At 39.4% G+C, this 17,588-nt stretch overlaps 2 protein-coding genes across 2 annotated transcripts; both read left to right on the top strand.

The window, feature by feature from the left end:
* The first annotated feature begins 471 nt into the window (after window positions 1-471).
* Window positions 472-7,965, top strand: slc35b1 (solute carrier family 35 member B1). The gene is made up of 9 exons (XM_089018699.1): window positions 472-869; window positions 1,339-1,442; window positions 1,844-1,974; window positions 2,857-2,887; window positions 3,266-3,426; window positions 4,600-4,726; window positions 6,833-6,939; window positions 7,021-7,174; window positions 7,594-7,965. The coding sequence occupies exons 1-9, from the start codon at window positions 745-747 to the stop codon at window positions 7,644-7,646; spliced, it is 993 nt and encodes a 330-aa protein (XP_088874825.1). The 5' UTR covers window positions 472-744; the 3' UTR covers window positions 7,647-7,965.
* A 590-nt stretch (window positions 7,966-8,555) lies between these two features.
* coxfa4a (cytochrome c oxidase associated subunit FA4 a) lies at window positions 8,556-11,039 on the top strand. The gene is made up of 4 exons (XM_089018700.1): window positions 8,556-8,716; window positions 9,333-9,421; window positions 10,266-10,326; window positions 10,788-11,039. Exons 1-4 carry the CDS (start codon window positions 8,675-8,677, stop codon window positions 10,842-10,844), a joined length of 249 nt encoding a protein of 82 aa, XP_088874826.1. The 5' UTR covers window positions 8,556-8,674; the 3' UTR covers window positions 10,845-11,039.
* The last annotated feature ends 6,549 nt before the right edge of the window (window positions 11,040-17,588 follow it).

The following is a 17,588-nucleotide window of genomic DNA, read 5'->3' on the forward strand; positions in this document are numbered from 1 at the left end:
GAATTATTGTTTTCATTTTTTCCCTGTGAGGACGAAATGATCGAAATGAATTGTATTCTTTAAAATATAACTTCTCATTCATCGGATCTAACACAAAACGACACGTGTATTAGTAGTTTTTAAATATCTAAGTCCCGCCCAGCCGCACCAGAACCATTCTATGATTGGCCAAACCAGGTATTTCTTTCGTGTATTGGCCAATACGGTGAATCCACATTTACTGACGTCAAGTAACGCGACGTAGTTAGCGAAAAGACCGATTTTTTTCCCTTTTTTTAAACAGCGTGGATGCCTTTTTATATTGAATCGGTATAAATATGTGATAGACTATAAGACACAGCCACCACCAATAAATATTTTTTTTGAGCGGTTTCGTCCAAGTGCATTAAATTTGCCTCAGTTACGAGATTAAACCAGAAATTTAAAGCGAAAAAACAATCAGGCAGATTGACGAACGCCGTTTTCAGGGTCCTTTCACAACTTCAAATTTCCAGACGCGATTGAACGAAATCTGTAATTACATCATCACAACATTACTTTAAAGCATTAAAGAACCATTTAAACAACGCAAATGCAAAACGATAAATAAACAGTCATGACCCCTGCTGTGCAAGAGTGAAACCATAATACCTTGAGCATTCACTTTGGCTTGGGACTGCGGCTATAGTGGAGCGGGACGTCAGTGTCGGGGGGTCCGGGATCGCGGTTGTATCGGTTTCCATACCTCCACTGGTGGCTGACGGCATGGCTTCGGGCAAAGGAGCATCCAGGATCCCTTCCCTGTGGGACAACATGCGGTTTCGCTTCATCGTCTGTTTTCTGGGCGTATTCGTGTGTTATTTCTATTACGGAATTCTACAGGAAACCATGTAAGTAAACAGGACTTTTCTTGGGGGTTACACGACAGCTGGTGGGATTGATACATTGATCATTGACGTTCCAGCTGTCACTCACCCGAATTTCCCTTCACGGGCTTTGTAATACGTTTAAATATAATTTGTATTCCTTCTGAATGTTATGTCTCTTCGATTGAGTTTTGTATCCAACATGACAAGGTATTGCAATGCTTGTTTCCACAGTTACAATAGTCAACAACTTGTTATAAATAAACGGTGCTAATACTTACCATTTGTGGTCTGTATGTTAGAAAACGTGGTGATATTATAGTACGTATTCGATCGAAGTGGGCCACGACACCGATGGAATGCTGTTGCCCAAGTGGCGTGGGATCATATCTGGTTACTACAACGTAGTTTATCCAACAATAAATTGTGTGAACCTGAACGTATCACGGCCACACCATCATGCTGAAGTGTCAAACTTTTGCTTGACCAACAGTACAAGAGGTGATTATGGCCATGGCGACCAAAAAGAAAAGTTTCGCTTTGCCAGGACGTTGGTGTTCATCCAGTGCATCATCAACGCCCTGTTTGCCAGGATATGTGAGTATTTATTTGCACCCCCAGAGTCCAACGCAGTTCGACGTGAGAGTCTCGTTTCAAGTTCAATTATCACAGTTGGAAATACGAGTAGAATATTTCTTCAATGTTTTTAAGTGTAACAGTATGAAAAATAACATGTCAAATGTTCTTTTTTTTCATTGGTCGATGTCGCTATTGTTAGTGACAGAACTATGAATTCTTCCAATACACATGTTTCAAATATTTAGTCATGGGGGAGTCATAATTGTGCTCCTAAGAGTTCCAGCTAGCAATAACTTCCAAAATGTGTTATTTGTTAAAGGCAAATATTGATGTGAATTCTGTCAAGCGACAGCCCAGAGGCAAAGCCAGTGCATGCTGTAGTTTCTTACTGATTTATTCATTTTCCTCTTCCTTTCCAGTGATTCAATTTTTTGAGGGTCCAAAACCGGACTTCACCAGGAATTGGTTATACGGCCTGTGTTCCCTCTCATATGTGGGAGCCATGGTGTCCAGTAACTCTGCCCTACAGTATGTCAACTACCCCACACAGGTCAGTCCAAAGTCCTTTTCATGTTTAGGAAATAATAATAATAATAATAATAATAATAATAATAATAATAATAATAATAATAATATTTAAATTTATAAGGGCCTTTCTGAACACCCAAGGACACTTTACAATAAAAACAACACATAAAACAATAAAACCATGAATAAAACAATAAATAATAAAATAGCAGATGAAACTAGAGTACGAGACCATTAATAAGCAAGTTTAAACAGGTGGATTGGATTGGATTGGATAATAATAACAAAAACAATAATAATCATAACCATAAGAAGAAATATAGTAAATATAAATATAATAATAAATATAATACTACTACTACTACTACTACTACTACTACTACTACTACTAATAATAATAATAATAATAAATATAATAATTATATATTAAAAACAATAATAATAATAATAATAATAAATATAATAATACTGATAAATATAATAATTATGTGTGAAATGTAATTTTCTCCACTGCAAGACTAATAAAGGCAAATCCAATGCATCCAATTATATATATAAAAAAATAGTAATTATATATATTCTTATTCTTATTATTATTCTTATTATTATTCTTATTATTATTATTATTATTATTATTATTATTATTATTATTATTATTATTATTATTATTATTATTATTTATTATTGTTTTTAATAATAATAATAATAATAATAATAATACATTTCATTTATAAGCATCTTTTAAAACTCTCAACGTCATTTTAAAGTCACAGGATAAGTTTCTGTGGGTCAGCTCAAATAGATAACTCAAATAGAAAGCTAGCTCGCTAGCTAGCCAGATAGCTAATGGATATATTTGTTAATAAACATGTTTGTAGTTTCTAAAACAATGCCCTGTTTTTAGGTGCTGGGAAAATCTTGTAAGCCAATCCCAGGTAAGCTAACTTTCATCCGCATGACTTCAAAATGAGAAATTAGTCACGTAGGGCTCGAATATCCTGCTGTGCAACAAGTTTCGCATGTTGTTCGTTTGAACAGATTTATGGGAACGTCATGATTGAGCCCTAAAATTTTTGCCTAATGGGAAATTAGAAACACGTCTCCATTGGCAAAGTAGTAAATGTAATTATAAATAGATTTACAAATGAGCTCTGTTTTCATTTTTGTATTGTATTGTATTAATTACATGGGCAATTATAATGAAGCCCTATGAATTCTTTACATGAGTATTTTATCAATTATTTTTAATTCTTATTATTATTTTTTGCCCTGCTCAAAAAGTCATTCCACCAAATTCATGTTTATCGCTGCAGTCATGATCCTGGGGGTGACCATCCTGAGGAAGCGCTACCCGATGGCCAAATACTTGTGCGTGCTTCTGATCGTGAGTGGCGTGGCGCTCTTTCTTTATAAGCCCAACAAGAGCTCAGCGATGGCGGATGACCACGTTTTTGGCTTTGGGGAGATCCTCTTGGTGAGTATATGTATCTATAATGTAAAAAAAAAAAAAGGCGAGCTCACAGGTGTCAAAGTCAAGGCCCGGGGGCCAAATCCGGCCCGCCACATCATTTTTTTTTGGCCCGCGAAAACAAATCAAACGTGTGAAATTCCATGATGCTTGCTAAAATCCTCACCTAAATTTCATATTTTTGGATGTAAACTATAACAACAGTCATTATTCTTGACTTCAGATTTGAAAACTAGTTATTGATTAATTTGTTATGCGCTCTATATGTAATATGTGGAGGGGATTAAACATTCTAATGACTTCCCCAAATTCATAACGGCCCTCGAGAGGAAACCATAAGTACAATGTGGCCCGCGGCAAAAAAATGACTTTGACACCCCTGGGCGTATGAAATAGAGGAAGTGATTATATTATACTATTTGACCGTTTTATGCAGTGAATATCGCAAATATATAGAGATTTATTTATTCACTACCATTCACGGGAATTGAAAATATGACATAGAGCGCCATTCCCGAATTGGTTCGGGTTTTTTTTGTTTTTCTTGTTTTGGTGCCGATAAAGTGCTGGTCAGACCTCTGGCAATGTTTTTTTTCTTTTCCACGAGGGGGCAGCATTTGCCTTTTGTCACTTTGTGACAGCTTCAGCTGTTGTTAAAGCGCTATATAAACCAATATGTATCGCTTGCATTGTATTTTCGACAGCCACCATATTATTTTTCTGATGAAAGAAGAGAGTCTAAAATTTATTACGCTGCATTGAATGTTTATGTAGTCCTAAAACTCAATATTCTGTGGGTCCTGCAATTCCAAGTGACAATGACAAAAAAAACTCTGGCACTGGAGTGGACACATTTTTGCATATTGTCTGGCAGCGAATGAGTTAAACACAACTATTGAAATTGAAATCATAGAACATTTTATTGCGACAAGAAAGATTGCAACAAACATGGTGAAAATATTGTTAAACTGAATAAAGAACATTTCTTGTTACTATGCTACAGTAATGTCTCGTTATATCGGAACTCGGAAAAAATATCGATATAACCGGGACTATCGATATATCCGATCCTGCGGCATGTAAATTTTCTCCTTGCGTTCATAGAAATAGTATCGTAATAAGCAGTACTATCGATATAACCGATATCGATATAAAAAGACTTTACTGTATTTTTAACAGCTCGCATCTTTGACACTGGATGGCCTGACAGGCGTGGCCCAGGACCACATGAGGTCCCGCTTCCAAACGAGCGCCAACCACATGATGCTCAACATCAACCTGTGGTCCACTGTCATTCTAGGACTGGGTGAGTCTCATTAGCGAATTTACAAATCGAGAAATTCGGATCCACTTATTGGATTAATTTAGGTGTTGCCTTCAGGTGACGGTCTGAAATCGCACACCCCACTTAGCTGGTTTCACTCCTACCTCACTGGCCGCTCACATTTCATCCAAATTAACTCATTCACTTCACGGTCCTCTCCTGTGTCTTCTGGTGTGCCCCAAGGTTCTATTCTGGGACCCCTTCTCTTTATTATGTACCTTCTACGCCACGGTGATATCTTCCCCTGTGCTCCAGCAGCTCCACTGGCTCCCTGTGAAACTTCGTATTGATTTCAAAATACAGTAAAGTCTCGTTATATCGATCTCGGTTATATCGATAGTCCTGCTTATTACGATACTATTTCAATGCACGCACGGAGAAAATTACATGCGCGCAGGGTCGGATATATCGATAGTCCCGGTTATATCGATATTTTTCGGACTCCCTGGAATATCGATATAACGAGACTTTACTGTACTTCTGTTTACATTTAAAGCCATCCATTACCTTGCCTCCCCCCCCCCCTCTATCTGTCTGACCTACTTCAAATCTCCGTTCCCTCTCGGGCCCTCAGATCCTCATTCTCCTTCTACCTCTGGATGCCCTCTGCCCGTCTCACCACTATGGGGTGTAGAGCTTTCAGCCGCTCTGCTCCCAAACTCTGGAACTCACTACCACCCAACATTCAAATCTCACCTCAAAATCCACCTGTTTAAACTTGCTTATTAATGGTCTCGTACTCTAGTTTCATCTGCTATTTTATTATTTATTGTTTTATTCATGGTTTTATTGTTTTATGTGTTGTTTTTATTGTAAAGTGTCCTTGGGTGTTCAGAAAGGCCCTTATAAATTAAATGTATTATTATTATTATTATTATTATTATTATAAATCATAGCTTCTGTTTTGTTCCGATGTCAATCAACATCCGTCTCATCCTATTGTTTGTAATATTTCTCTACACCACTTGATGGCGGCATAGACGCAGCATTCATAATATTTGGTGGCTCTTGTATCATGTATTGTATCTTGTATCATGTAAGATTGACACCTTTTTAAAGTTTGCGTTTTTTTTTATCAACTTTTCTTCTCTTAAAGGGCAACCGACGTCACTTTTTTGTTTTTTAATTGACATCAGAAAAACGTTTTATAGCATCTAAAATACCCAAAACACGCAGTATGATATTTTTAGTCAAATGCAAAACACCAATAAAAAATGACTTAAAGTGTCCAAAATCTGCAAAAAATCGAGCTGCGAATTGGGCATTTTCAGAAAGTCCCGCCCCCAGTTCGTGACGTCACGCCAAGACGTCTTGCATTGCTGGAGAATAAAAACAATGGCTTCAGATTCGGATAATATGCTTTCTTGTTACACATCCAGTTATGAATATGATTCAAATACAGTAAAGTCTCGTTAAGATATCGGATATCGATAGCATTACGATACTATTTCTATGAACGCAAGGAGAAAATTACATGCGCGCATCGATATATCGAAGTCCCGGTTAAGTCCTTCGATATAACGAGACTTTACTGTAGTTCTGAAGAGGAAAGCATACATGTTTGCCATCGATTAAAGAAGTCCTTCCGTCTCATTTTGAGGCATCTGGACTGCAATGTAATGTCCCACAAAAGAGGCAGAAAAATGGCGACCAGCTCCTGTGAGGAATGAATCAGCCTGTTTCCACAGGCTGATCCATTCCTTGCATGGAGCTTGGACTCCCTCTGCTGGCGGCTTTTGGATGTAACACAAGGGTTTCCAAAAAAAAACAGTACAGCAAAATACATTGACGTGATGAAAAATGCATCTTTTTTACGGTCAGGAGGTGGTCCTTTTCTGACGTCACGTGAGGACTCGTCACCAACTCAAAAACAAGACTTCCTGAATGTTCAGCGCGAGTCTTAAAACGTAAAATAGAGCTATATGCGGTGGAATCTTATTAAAATACGCCCAGTAGAAGTCATTTGAAGCCATTTTACAAATTATGGACACAACTTGTCCGAAGACGTCGGTTGTCCTTTAATAGTCTGAAACTGGAAACCTGTTAGTAGAATAAAGGTTAGTTATGCTATGTATATGCTCTGCGCAGCTGTGCTGTGGACCGGTGAAGTGTGGGAGTTCCTGAGTTTTACCGAACGTTACCCGAGCATCTTGTACAACATCCTCCTTTTTGGATTGACTAGCGCTTTGGGCCAGGTGAGCCAACGTTAAAAACAATAAAAAAAAAACGACAATATGGATTCAAAATGAATGACATTGTTCCTTGTTTGATGACAGACATTCATTTTCATGACGGTGGTTTCTTTTGGACCCTTGACCTGCTCCATCGTCACCACCACTAGGAAGTTCTTCACTATCTTGGGCTCAGTTCTTCTCTTTGGGAACCAAATGAGCGAAATGCAGTGGTTTGGTACCATCCTGGTATTCCTTGGTAAGAGAGACTGGGAATTTAGTTCTTTGTGTGTTGTTGGTACCTTGACTTTCACGTTTAATTATTATTATCGTTATTTTTTTTTTTAAAGCACGCTGTATCTCAAATCATTTCTGCCCAATTCAATAAATATAGAAATGCCATTCATCTAGAATGTTGACTTTTTTATTTTGTTATGCTTAGAATATCTTGTTTTCTATCCTTTCACCCCCTCACCCATCCCCTTTCAATTGCTGCTATGGACTGCAAAATTTCCCCATTGTGGGACGAATAAAGGTTTTCTGATTCTGATGTTCGCAAAACCTAGGAATGGCTAGTATCTTGAAAAACTCCCAAGTTGCATCACTAATATGTTGAGGTACCATTGATTTTTTTTTTACTCAGCTGCTTCTTCACACCTCTATTTTTCTACATTTCAGGCCTTGGATTGGACGCTAAATTTGGCAAAGGACCCAAGAAGACAGTACATTAAGATACCCCAACACAATCCACAAGCTAGAACCTGACTTCTTGTGCAGGATGCAACTTCTATGACCTCATTTTTAATTCATTACAAACTCTTCAGTTTTAACACATTCATCAAGGACAAACAATTGCAGCATTTCTAGTCATGAATTTACCAAACCGTGATATCATGTTGCTTGCTAAATGTTTCAGTATCACATGTTCTTGGCCAATGATTAGCCAAGTTACTTGCCACTGATGAAACATACGTTTTTTTGCTGTTGTTGTTGTTGTTGTTGTTTTTTGTTTAATTATCAATCACTTTTATTATTAAATGGAAAATGTCACCTTTGATTGTAACTTTATTTTTACTTCATTCAATTTACCTTGGCAGGAAACACACACTGTGTGCAATATGTAGCAATTTACAGGTAAATTAATAGTCTTTCGGTGAGAAACGTGAAATATACAGTACTGTACAAGTTTTGGGGATCTTTAGTTGCAAATTTCTGGTTCCTCTCGTACCAAGCTAAACTGCGCCTTCTGCTGCCATTTTACAGGAACAGCTGGTCCTTTGGGGGCCTTACTCAACGCACCTCGCATCATGATGAAACATCTGTTTTAAGAGATGACGTAAACCATTGTTTTAAACTTTACTTTGCTAACATTTGTGTGTGGCAGTGGCGTCACTATTTTAAAACCAGTAGAATGACGCCTTTTCAGGAAAATAAAAACAACAGTAGCATCTCTACGGCTCTATTTATGCCAGCTCTAAATATTAATCTATCAACAAAGTCTTAAACAGCTTTAATTTAAAATTACAACATACTTAGGTTTTACTACTTGTTGGTATGATTAGATACAAAATATTATCAAATCTTAATTTTTAATCATGTGTTTTTTGGCACTTTGTTTCAGGCAATCGCCTTGACCTCCTACTTTAGTGCCGTTTCTTCGGCTCAACTTGCTGGATTAAAGAACGCACTTTTGGCCAGACTGCATTTAATCCTTTTATTTGTGTACACATTGGGAGAAAGCACACAACTACTTGTCAGAATGTTGGCGACAGTCCGCAAGCAACTGAGAAGCCACCCGGCTGTGAGTTATTTGGGGTTTATCAGAGAAACGCATCCATGTTTGTTTCGGAATTCTGTCAATTTTTGTGGTTAGCTTAGCAAAGCTAGCGCTGACACGGGGTCAATTCATTTCATCGAAGTTTTCGTCAAATAAACACAAAAAAAATCACACATTTCTTCCGTTGTTATTGATTAACACGTGTCAGGACATATTTGAAGTTGCTTAAAAGTCTATCTGGGGATGCTTTAGTGTCAAATCGGGTCAGACGACGCAGAGGCTGATAAGACGGCTAAAGTAGGTGCGACGTCGTAAATAGCAGCTGCTCAGCCATTTCACATGTCGCTCTTTCAACTGAGCAGTTATGCAATTCTGGAAAAGTAAACAATAAAAAAACACTTTGAGGACTTTATTATTTTAATTTTGTTGATCAATAAAACATTACTGAACCTATACATTATTGACAGCCGTAGTGCTTAAAATTGAACCCAAATAGTGAATATCTCTATTTTAATTCGAATTTATGAAGTTATTTTCCCCCTTCAGGCGTCCATGGTTTACTTTGTGACGAACTTGTTTGTTGTCAAACAGAAGAGCTGCTATTTTTTTTCTCCTAATGCCACTGCCTTGCTTTTTGCAGCTGATCCCACTCTTTTTCTTCATCGGCGGCGGCACAGTCATGTCCTTGATGTACCTGGCTCGCCTCGGACTGAGGAACCCAGATGTCTGGTAAATAGACTCCTCAAATTACAAGACATATAAAACCCACTGACGTATCCAACTCGCTTTATTGTTAATAATACCAATTCAGATTATATGTACATAAGGGTCCTTCACATGGACTCAGCTCAGCAAACCTTAGGAAAACGAGCTACAAGTTGCAAACAACTGGGTCGTGTATCTGTGTTGACAACATGAAAGTGTATTGATAACCTCTGGAATGTGTGTAGTCCCATAATTATTTCATGCAAAAATACATTTTCCAAACAGATGCTAGCGTAAATACACGTAAACACTTTTTTTGTTCCATCTCTAACATGCCATTAGTCGTTAAATAGTTATTTTTGATCAAAACTTTTATGTCCCTCTTTTTTTTTTTATAGCTTCTCTATCCAAGTTACTTCAGGGTTGGGTGAACGCTAGCGCATGTGGCTGCCGCTGCTCACCCACAGAAAAACTTATCATGTGACTGTAAAGTGACCTTGAGAGTTTTGAAAGGCGCTTATAAATGAAATGTGTTATTATTATTATTATTATTATTATTATTATTATTATTATTATTATTATTATTATTATTATTATTATTATTATTATAGCTTCTGCAAAATATTCAATTGATTCTTTTCCTTCATTATCTCTTTATTGTGAGACACCTGGTAAAGGTGGAATCCAAATGTAATCCATTTTGTCGGTTTGATGCGGTAACAGACTATTTCACTTTACATAGTCCCTAATGCGGAAAAAATCATAGTCCACTTGGCAAGCGCCATCATATTTTTATTTAAAATGTATGTGTTGTGTAGATTGTCCTGGAAATAGATGGTTAAAATAATTTTTAATTTGAATTGTACAGCTGGGATCGCAAGAACAACCCCGAGCCCTGGAACAAGATGGCCCCGACTGATCAATACAAGGTTGGTATATATTAATATTGCTAAGATGTATTAAAATTTACATTTCGGTCCATTTTTTTTCTCATTTGCTTGTCCATCATGTGTTATATGGTGGACCATTTAATTTTTTTTGTCTAATTTCATGACTCAAAAATTTAGTGTGAATGTTGCCAGTTTGTATCAGGCTGTTTTTGAATTAAATGACGGTGGATCTGTCTGCTTAATGAAAAATGACAAGACAAGTTAATGTTTCCATCATGAAAATGAGTATTGTGTGGGTCAAGGATGAAAATATTTTGCGTCAGATCCAAGAATTTTCAACTTCAAAATTCAGTGGTTCTTTCAAGAACCTTACTCGCATCAACTGGACCAGAGTGGAACTGTAGCCACCTTTATTTCAAATCATAACCTAAAAAGAGAAGAAAGGGAGCAAGCAGGTTGAGAGCTTCTGAGCAACCCGTCTTCTTCATTATGCTCTTCAGTTCTACTCAGTCAACATCGACTACAGCAAACTGAAGAAGGAAGGACCCGACTTCTAAAGCATCTCTCATCGGCCGGACCAAACGCACAAGCACACTGTTGGACGCGTCGGGGTTAACCAGCGGCCACAATGTTTTATATTTAAGCTTCCTCATCGCATCCCCTTTTTGTTGAAAACACCGCTCGGCTTCAGTTTTTGGGTGTGAGTCAATAAAGTGAAAGGAGTCTTTTCTCCTCTTGACAAGAGAAAAGAATCTGTTTCTTTTTTTTATTATTATTACAGTGATTCCTCATTTTACGAACCTCTTGGCTTACAAACTTTTCGGTTTACAAACATTACATTTATGAAAATTTTACCTTGGCATACAAACTTTACCTTGGCATACAAACGTTTTTCGTACACGGAGCTGCCTCAATGAGTGATGTTCGCGAACGAGCCCGTTCTTCTAATAGCAAAATGGCAGCCGACTGTTTTTGTTCTCTATTCCCTGCCCCCAGTCTTCGGTTAAAGCCACGTGATTGGTCACGAACGCAGTAGTGAGGGGGTGGTTTAAACATTAAAGAGACAGGCAGACGTCAGTGAGAGAGTTTCAACTTTGATAGTTCAAAGGCAGAGTGTAGACTGCAAGGTTAAAATATCCCATCAATCAGGCTCCACAAACAACCTGCACAAGCCATCTGTACATTTTATGCAAAAAGCTATCAACCCAGCTAAACAGAACACGATTGATGAGGAACTAGATAAAATTATCACAGAGAAAGCACCTACCAGGGATCATTCCTCAAGATGGTGAAAGAAGAAGGTTACGTTACTCATCAAGTGTTTAATGCTGATGAAACCGGCCATCACAAAGGTAGATAAAACAACTTTATTATACATATAGTTTATTTCTTTAATTATAATACAATAGCACATTTATTATACATAAAATAAGGTATAGTTTGTGTAGTTTTAAGGCTTAATTATGTTTCATGGGGACCTGGGAACGGATTATTCTCATTTTAATGGTTTCCGATGGGAAATTAATTTTTGGGATACACACTTTTTTGCCTTACACACTGTCTGAGAACCAATTAAGTTCGTAAGCCAAGGTATCGGTGTGTTTTTATTTGTACATGCAGCATGTTCTTTTATTTGCTGCGTTTCATAATCCCTTCTCATTTCACCTTCATGCTGCTCACTTCATTTGGCCGCGCTGCAGACGCTTATCAATTGAATCATAAACGAACGGATAGCGCTCAGTAGAAAAATTGACATCAAGCATTGTCGACAAAATACTTTTTTATTTTTTTTGCATTTTTTTTCCTTGCCCCACAGTAATAATTAAGTGGAGAAGAAAAACACAAGTGCTGTATCATTTTTTTTCCTCTCCAGTCTGATAAGTTTGTAAATGTCAACATGTCGGCGTGTCTAAGGCCTTGCAAGGTGCGAGAAAGATGCGACAAGCATGAGCGACTAACACGGCTGCGCAAAATGTCAAGAAGACCTTTTGTGTTTCAACAGAAGCGCTCTGCTAAATCCACCACCACATTTTTACTGACTTTTGGGAAGGCCTGTACACGATATAGATTTTTGTATTTTTTTTAATGAAAGATAAGTGCCTTTTAATGGTGCCAAGTCACAAAAAAAGGCCTCACCACCATGAATAGACAAGCAAAAAAAAAAAATCAAGAAGCCATGACTGGAAATCTGCCTTTTTTTGCTATCACCTGGCAAAATTTCAAAGCTAACTTTGAACATTTTTCTCTGTATGACTGGGGGCATCCAAAATACAAAATGGCGCCAATTTGTATTCTAATGTCAAATAAACTGTTTTGATGTATTTGTATTTTTTATATTTCTCTCATTATCTCTTTCTATCTATTACCCACCCAAAAATATCTAGCTACCTAGCTAGGAACCTATGTATCAGCTTGCTAGCTAGGAACCTATGTATCAGCTACCGAGCTAGTAATCTATATATCAGCTAGCTAGCTAGGAACCTATATATCACTTAGCTAGCTAGGAACCTATGTATCAGCTACCTAGCTAGTAATCTATATTGGATTGGATTGGATTGGATTGGATTTGCCTTTATTAGTCTCGCAGTGGAGAAATTCACATTTCACAGCAGCAAAGTGATGAAAGGAATGAAAGTAGAAAAACAAAATACATGAGCTGCTGGAAAGGCAGCCACTCTCACGGCGCCGTCTTGAAGTCAAAAGAACAAATAAAAAAACTAAATAACAAATAATATGACAGCACAAAGACAATATGACAACACAAAGACACAGAGAGTCATTCATTCTTGAGCACTTTCTGTACCCTCTTTGTTACATGAAGTTCTCGATGAAAGAGGAGAGGATCAAAGCGTCTTTCCACCAGTGGATCAGGGACATCATGGTGGAATGCGTACGTCAACTACAAGCTAAATGTTGAAAGCAAACACGCAGCTGTAGCATCCATTGACGAAAAGAGATTGTCTCACATCTCCTCTCCCATAGAAATCCGCTTCAATTCCAAGCCGCAACAGTTCCACATACGCATCGGCGCTCTGCGCTGACACTCCTTTCTTCTTATCGCGGGCTCCACAAGCCATGCATCCATCCAGCTGGAGACTGTCCAACAGCGCCAACCTTTCCGCTGAACAAAGCGGGGCTGTGAAGATGCTGCCCATTACAGGCGCAAAAAAGCACAATGGCCGCAGCGCTGTCCAGCGATGATAGTTAAATGGCACGGACATTCCTCCCAAATCAAAAACAGTACTGGCATATTCATGCTGCCGAAAAGGCGGAACCGCTCAGCAAAGTCACCTCCTTGATGAATGTTGTGGTCAAAAATGCTGAAAAACAATCCGTATCAATTCCACACGACGCATGACAACTCAGAGTGACAAAAGAAAACACAAAACAAGACAAAAACAACAAAAAAAGCAAGGCTCGTGAGAGCACTTGCTGACGGCTGCCTACTTGGGCGCCATCTTGGACTTAATAATATATATCAGCTAGCTAATTAGGAACCTATGTATCAGCTACCTAGCTAGTAACCTATATCAGCTTGCTACCTAGGAACCTATGTATCAGCTAGCTCGCTGTGAACCTATGTATCAGCTAGATAGCTAGGAACCTATGTATCAGGTACCTAGCTAGTAACCTATATATCAGCTAGCTAGCTAGGAAACTATATCAGCTAGCTAGCTAGGAACCTTTATATCAGTTAGCTAGCTAGGAACCTATATATCAGCCAGCTAGGAATCTATGTATCATCTAGCTACCTAGGAACCCATGTATCAGATAGCTAGCTGTGAGCCTATGTATCAGCTCGGCTAGCTAAGAACCTATGTATCAGCTAGCAAGCTAGGAGCCTATGTATCTATCTCTATCCAATAGGTTCACATAGGTTTCTAGGTAGGATCCTATGTATCATCTAGCTAGCTAGGAACCTATGTATCAGCTCGCTAGCTAGGAACCTATGCATTGGCTAGCTAGCTAGGAAACTGTATCTATCTATATCCAACCAGCTAGCTAGTAACCACCTATATATCAGTTAGCTAGCTAGGAACCTATGTATCAGCTAGCTAGCTAGGAACCTATGTACCAGCTAGCTAGCTCGGAACCTATGTATCAGCTAGCTAGTTAGGAACCTATGTATCAGCTAGCTAGCTATGAACCTATGTATCAGCTCGCTAGCTAGGAACATATGCATCAGCTAGCCAGCTAGGAACCTATGTATATCACTATCCATCTCGTTAGCTTGCTAGCTCGGAACCAGTGTTTTATCTCTCTATCAGCTAGCTGGCTATCTTGCTATCTAGCTAGCTTGCTCGCTATCTATTGATACACACACACACGCACACACACTCGTCGAGAGAGGCACATGGGAGTTTGTCAAGGAACTTTCATCCTGGCAAACTCTTATTGATCCTTGCGCTTTATCTCACGCGGGCGGGATGACAAAGTACCATTTTGCACCGCACGCAGCAAAAGGTCACGGCTGTCGTATTTTCCTCATGAAGGATCACGACAGAACGTTGCCGTTTAGCAACTGTTTCGAGGGAAACGTCGGCGGGATGAATCACCGACGTCTCAGGGACACTGAAGTCGAGCGACGCGGCGGGTGGGTGTTTTATGTAGCGTGTTGGGACGAGATGTGTCGAGGCCGCGGGTTTGATCCCGGAAACAATCAGTACTGCATGAATTGTGTCCTCGGGCAAAAGCGCGGATGGGAGGTGTTTTATGTGGCAGAGGGGTAAATCTTCACTGGGAAAGAATAAAAAAAGAAAACAGATCATACTCTTCCTTGTCATGGAGTCTCTTGATGTTTTTTTTCTAGGTCAATGGGCCAACCCCATGAATGTGATCTGATCCTAAATTGTGTTTATCATTGATGTGCCATCCTTGGTTTGGTTGTTATAAATTGGGAAAATAGATTTTGAATTGGGTTGGATTGGATTCACCTTTATTAGTCTCACAGTGGAGAAATTTACATTTCACAGCAGCAAAGTCAGAGGAAAGGGAAGGAAGAAGTAGAAAAACAAAATACAGGAGCTGCTGTGAAGGCAGCCACACACACGACGCCATCTTGGATTGGATTTCGATTGAATAAAGGTACATCCAATCCAATCCAATTCAAACATGAAGCACGAATGAGGGGAGGAAAAAAAATCAACTATTTTTTTTTGGTTCAACCCCCCCCCCCCCCCCCCTCCCCCCACAGACTAACTGGAAAGCAGGTCAAAATTTAAATAGCTGAAAATAGAACATCTGGTTGGGCCTTGTCACTCAGCAAACGTGTAATGAAATATGGAAATTCACCACTCTTCAAAGAGAAGACACGGGCCTCTTGGTGGCAAGGTCTCCAACAACACCCCCCTCACCCTCTTTCCATCAACCCCCTTCCCCACCAGTACCCTGCTCAACCCCGCCCTCTTGCAAAAAAACCCAAAAAACGCCGCATCTCCAGGTGCGGCCGCCGCAGCTTAGCTCAGTCCACCGCAGGTGCCAGCTCGTTAGCACTCGCAGCCTGGCGGAGTTGGCAGCTGGCATCATTAAACTTCAAACCTGCTTTCGACCCGGGGCGCCGCCGCGGGGAGAGAACCCCTCTCCACCCTACCCACCCCGCATCCTCTGCACATCCTTTTCCGCATATACCCACTATTCCACCCTCATGCCACTCGTGCGCCTGCGGAAAGTTGACGTTGACCGACGAACCAACAAACGACAATTCATTTTTTTTGGTGTGTATCAGTCACTATCGAACATAAGCCTGTCAACCTGCAAGACACTGTGACCTTACTAATGGCTCAAATTTTCCTTTCCGTATTTATTCGAGTCCAGTGATACCTCGGTTTACGAACCCCTTGGCTTACGAACTTTTCGGTTTACGAACGTTAAATTAATGAAAATGTTACCTTGGCATACGAACTATTTTTCGGGATACACACAGCTGCCACAATGAGTGATGTGTCGTTCGCAAACGAGCCCGTTCTCTTAACAATAAAATGGCAGCCGGCTAGTTTTGGTCCTCTATTCCCAGCCCCCTGTCTTCGGTTAAAGCCACGTTATTGGTCAAGAAAGCAGCAGTGAGGGGAGGTGGTTTCAACGCTAAAGAGACAGGCAGACGACAGAGAGAGTGACAAAATGGACAGAAAACAGTGAAATTTGGACCCGTTTCAACTTTGATAGTTCAAAGGCAGAGTGTAGACTGCAAGGTTAAAATTCCCATCAATCAGGCTCCACAAATAACCCTCACAAGCCATCTGTATACTTGATGCAAAAAGCTATCAACCCAGCTAAACAGAACACGATTGATGAGGAACTAGATAAAATTATCGCAGAGAAAGCACCTACAAGGGATTCCGCAGGATGGTGAAAGAAGGCTACGTTCCTCATCAAGTGTTTAATGCTGATGAAACTCCATTCCATCAAGCCATCAACGACCATCACAAAGGTAACTAAAATGACTTTATTATACTGTACAATTTATTTCTTTAATTATAATACAATAGCACATTTATTATACATAAAATAAGGTATATTTTGTGTAGTTTTAAGGCTTAGAAAATTTGAAAATTGTGTTTTATGGGGACCTGGGAACGGATTACTCTCATTTTAATGGTTTCCTATGGGAAATTAATTTTTGGGATACACACTTTTCGCCTTCCAAACTATGTCTTGGAACCAATTAAGTTCGTAAGCCAAGGTATCACTGTATATATTTGATGCTTTATCCCTTCCAGGAGGGGTCAGCATTTCCATGGCTATTCTCCATAGTCGTGCCTGACGGTCCACCACCGGTCAAAAAAGTAACTCGTTGTCTGCTTCCTGACTACTTCATGTCCCCTTGGGCATGCAAGGCAATGACCTACCTCACTCCTAAGAGTTGACGATACGAGTTTTACGGCTTTGAATGTGAACTCCCTCTTTTAGTGTTCCAAATATTATCTGAGAAGTTTTTTGATGCATGTTGAGTAAAGATCCCCCTTGATCAATTCCGTCCTTGTCTGACTTCATGGACATTAGAGATGAGAAACCTTCTCTTTGGGGTTCATGGGAGGACACCGCAAGGCTTCTTCGGTAGCTGAACAGAGAAGATGTTATATTTTTATTTTTTTGGAAGCCGCCGATTGACTTGTCCCTGAGAACAAAAGCGTCAGCGGCGCCCTTGGGAGCTCGGAATTCAGTGGCGCGCTTAACAAAATAAGCTGCGGTGGCGATGGAATGTATTCAGGCTGGGAAAATATAACGGAGAAGGCTTTCAATGAGCTGTGGAGAGAACATTTACCGCCGCCGCCATTTTCAAAGCTAACTGCCTTTTTTTTATC

The sequence above is a fragment of the Hippocampus bargibanti genome, linkage group LG17 (assembly GCF_051943395.1).
Source record: "Hippocampus bargibanti isolate YZ-2025 linkage group LG17, ASM5194339v1, whole genome shotgun sequence".
In the NCBI taxonomy this organism is placed as follows: domain Eukaryota; kingdom Metazoa; phylum Chordata; class Actinopteri; order Syngnathiformes; family Syngnathidae; genus Hippocampus; species Hippocampus bargibanti.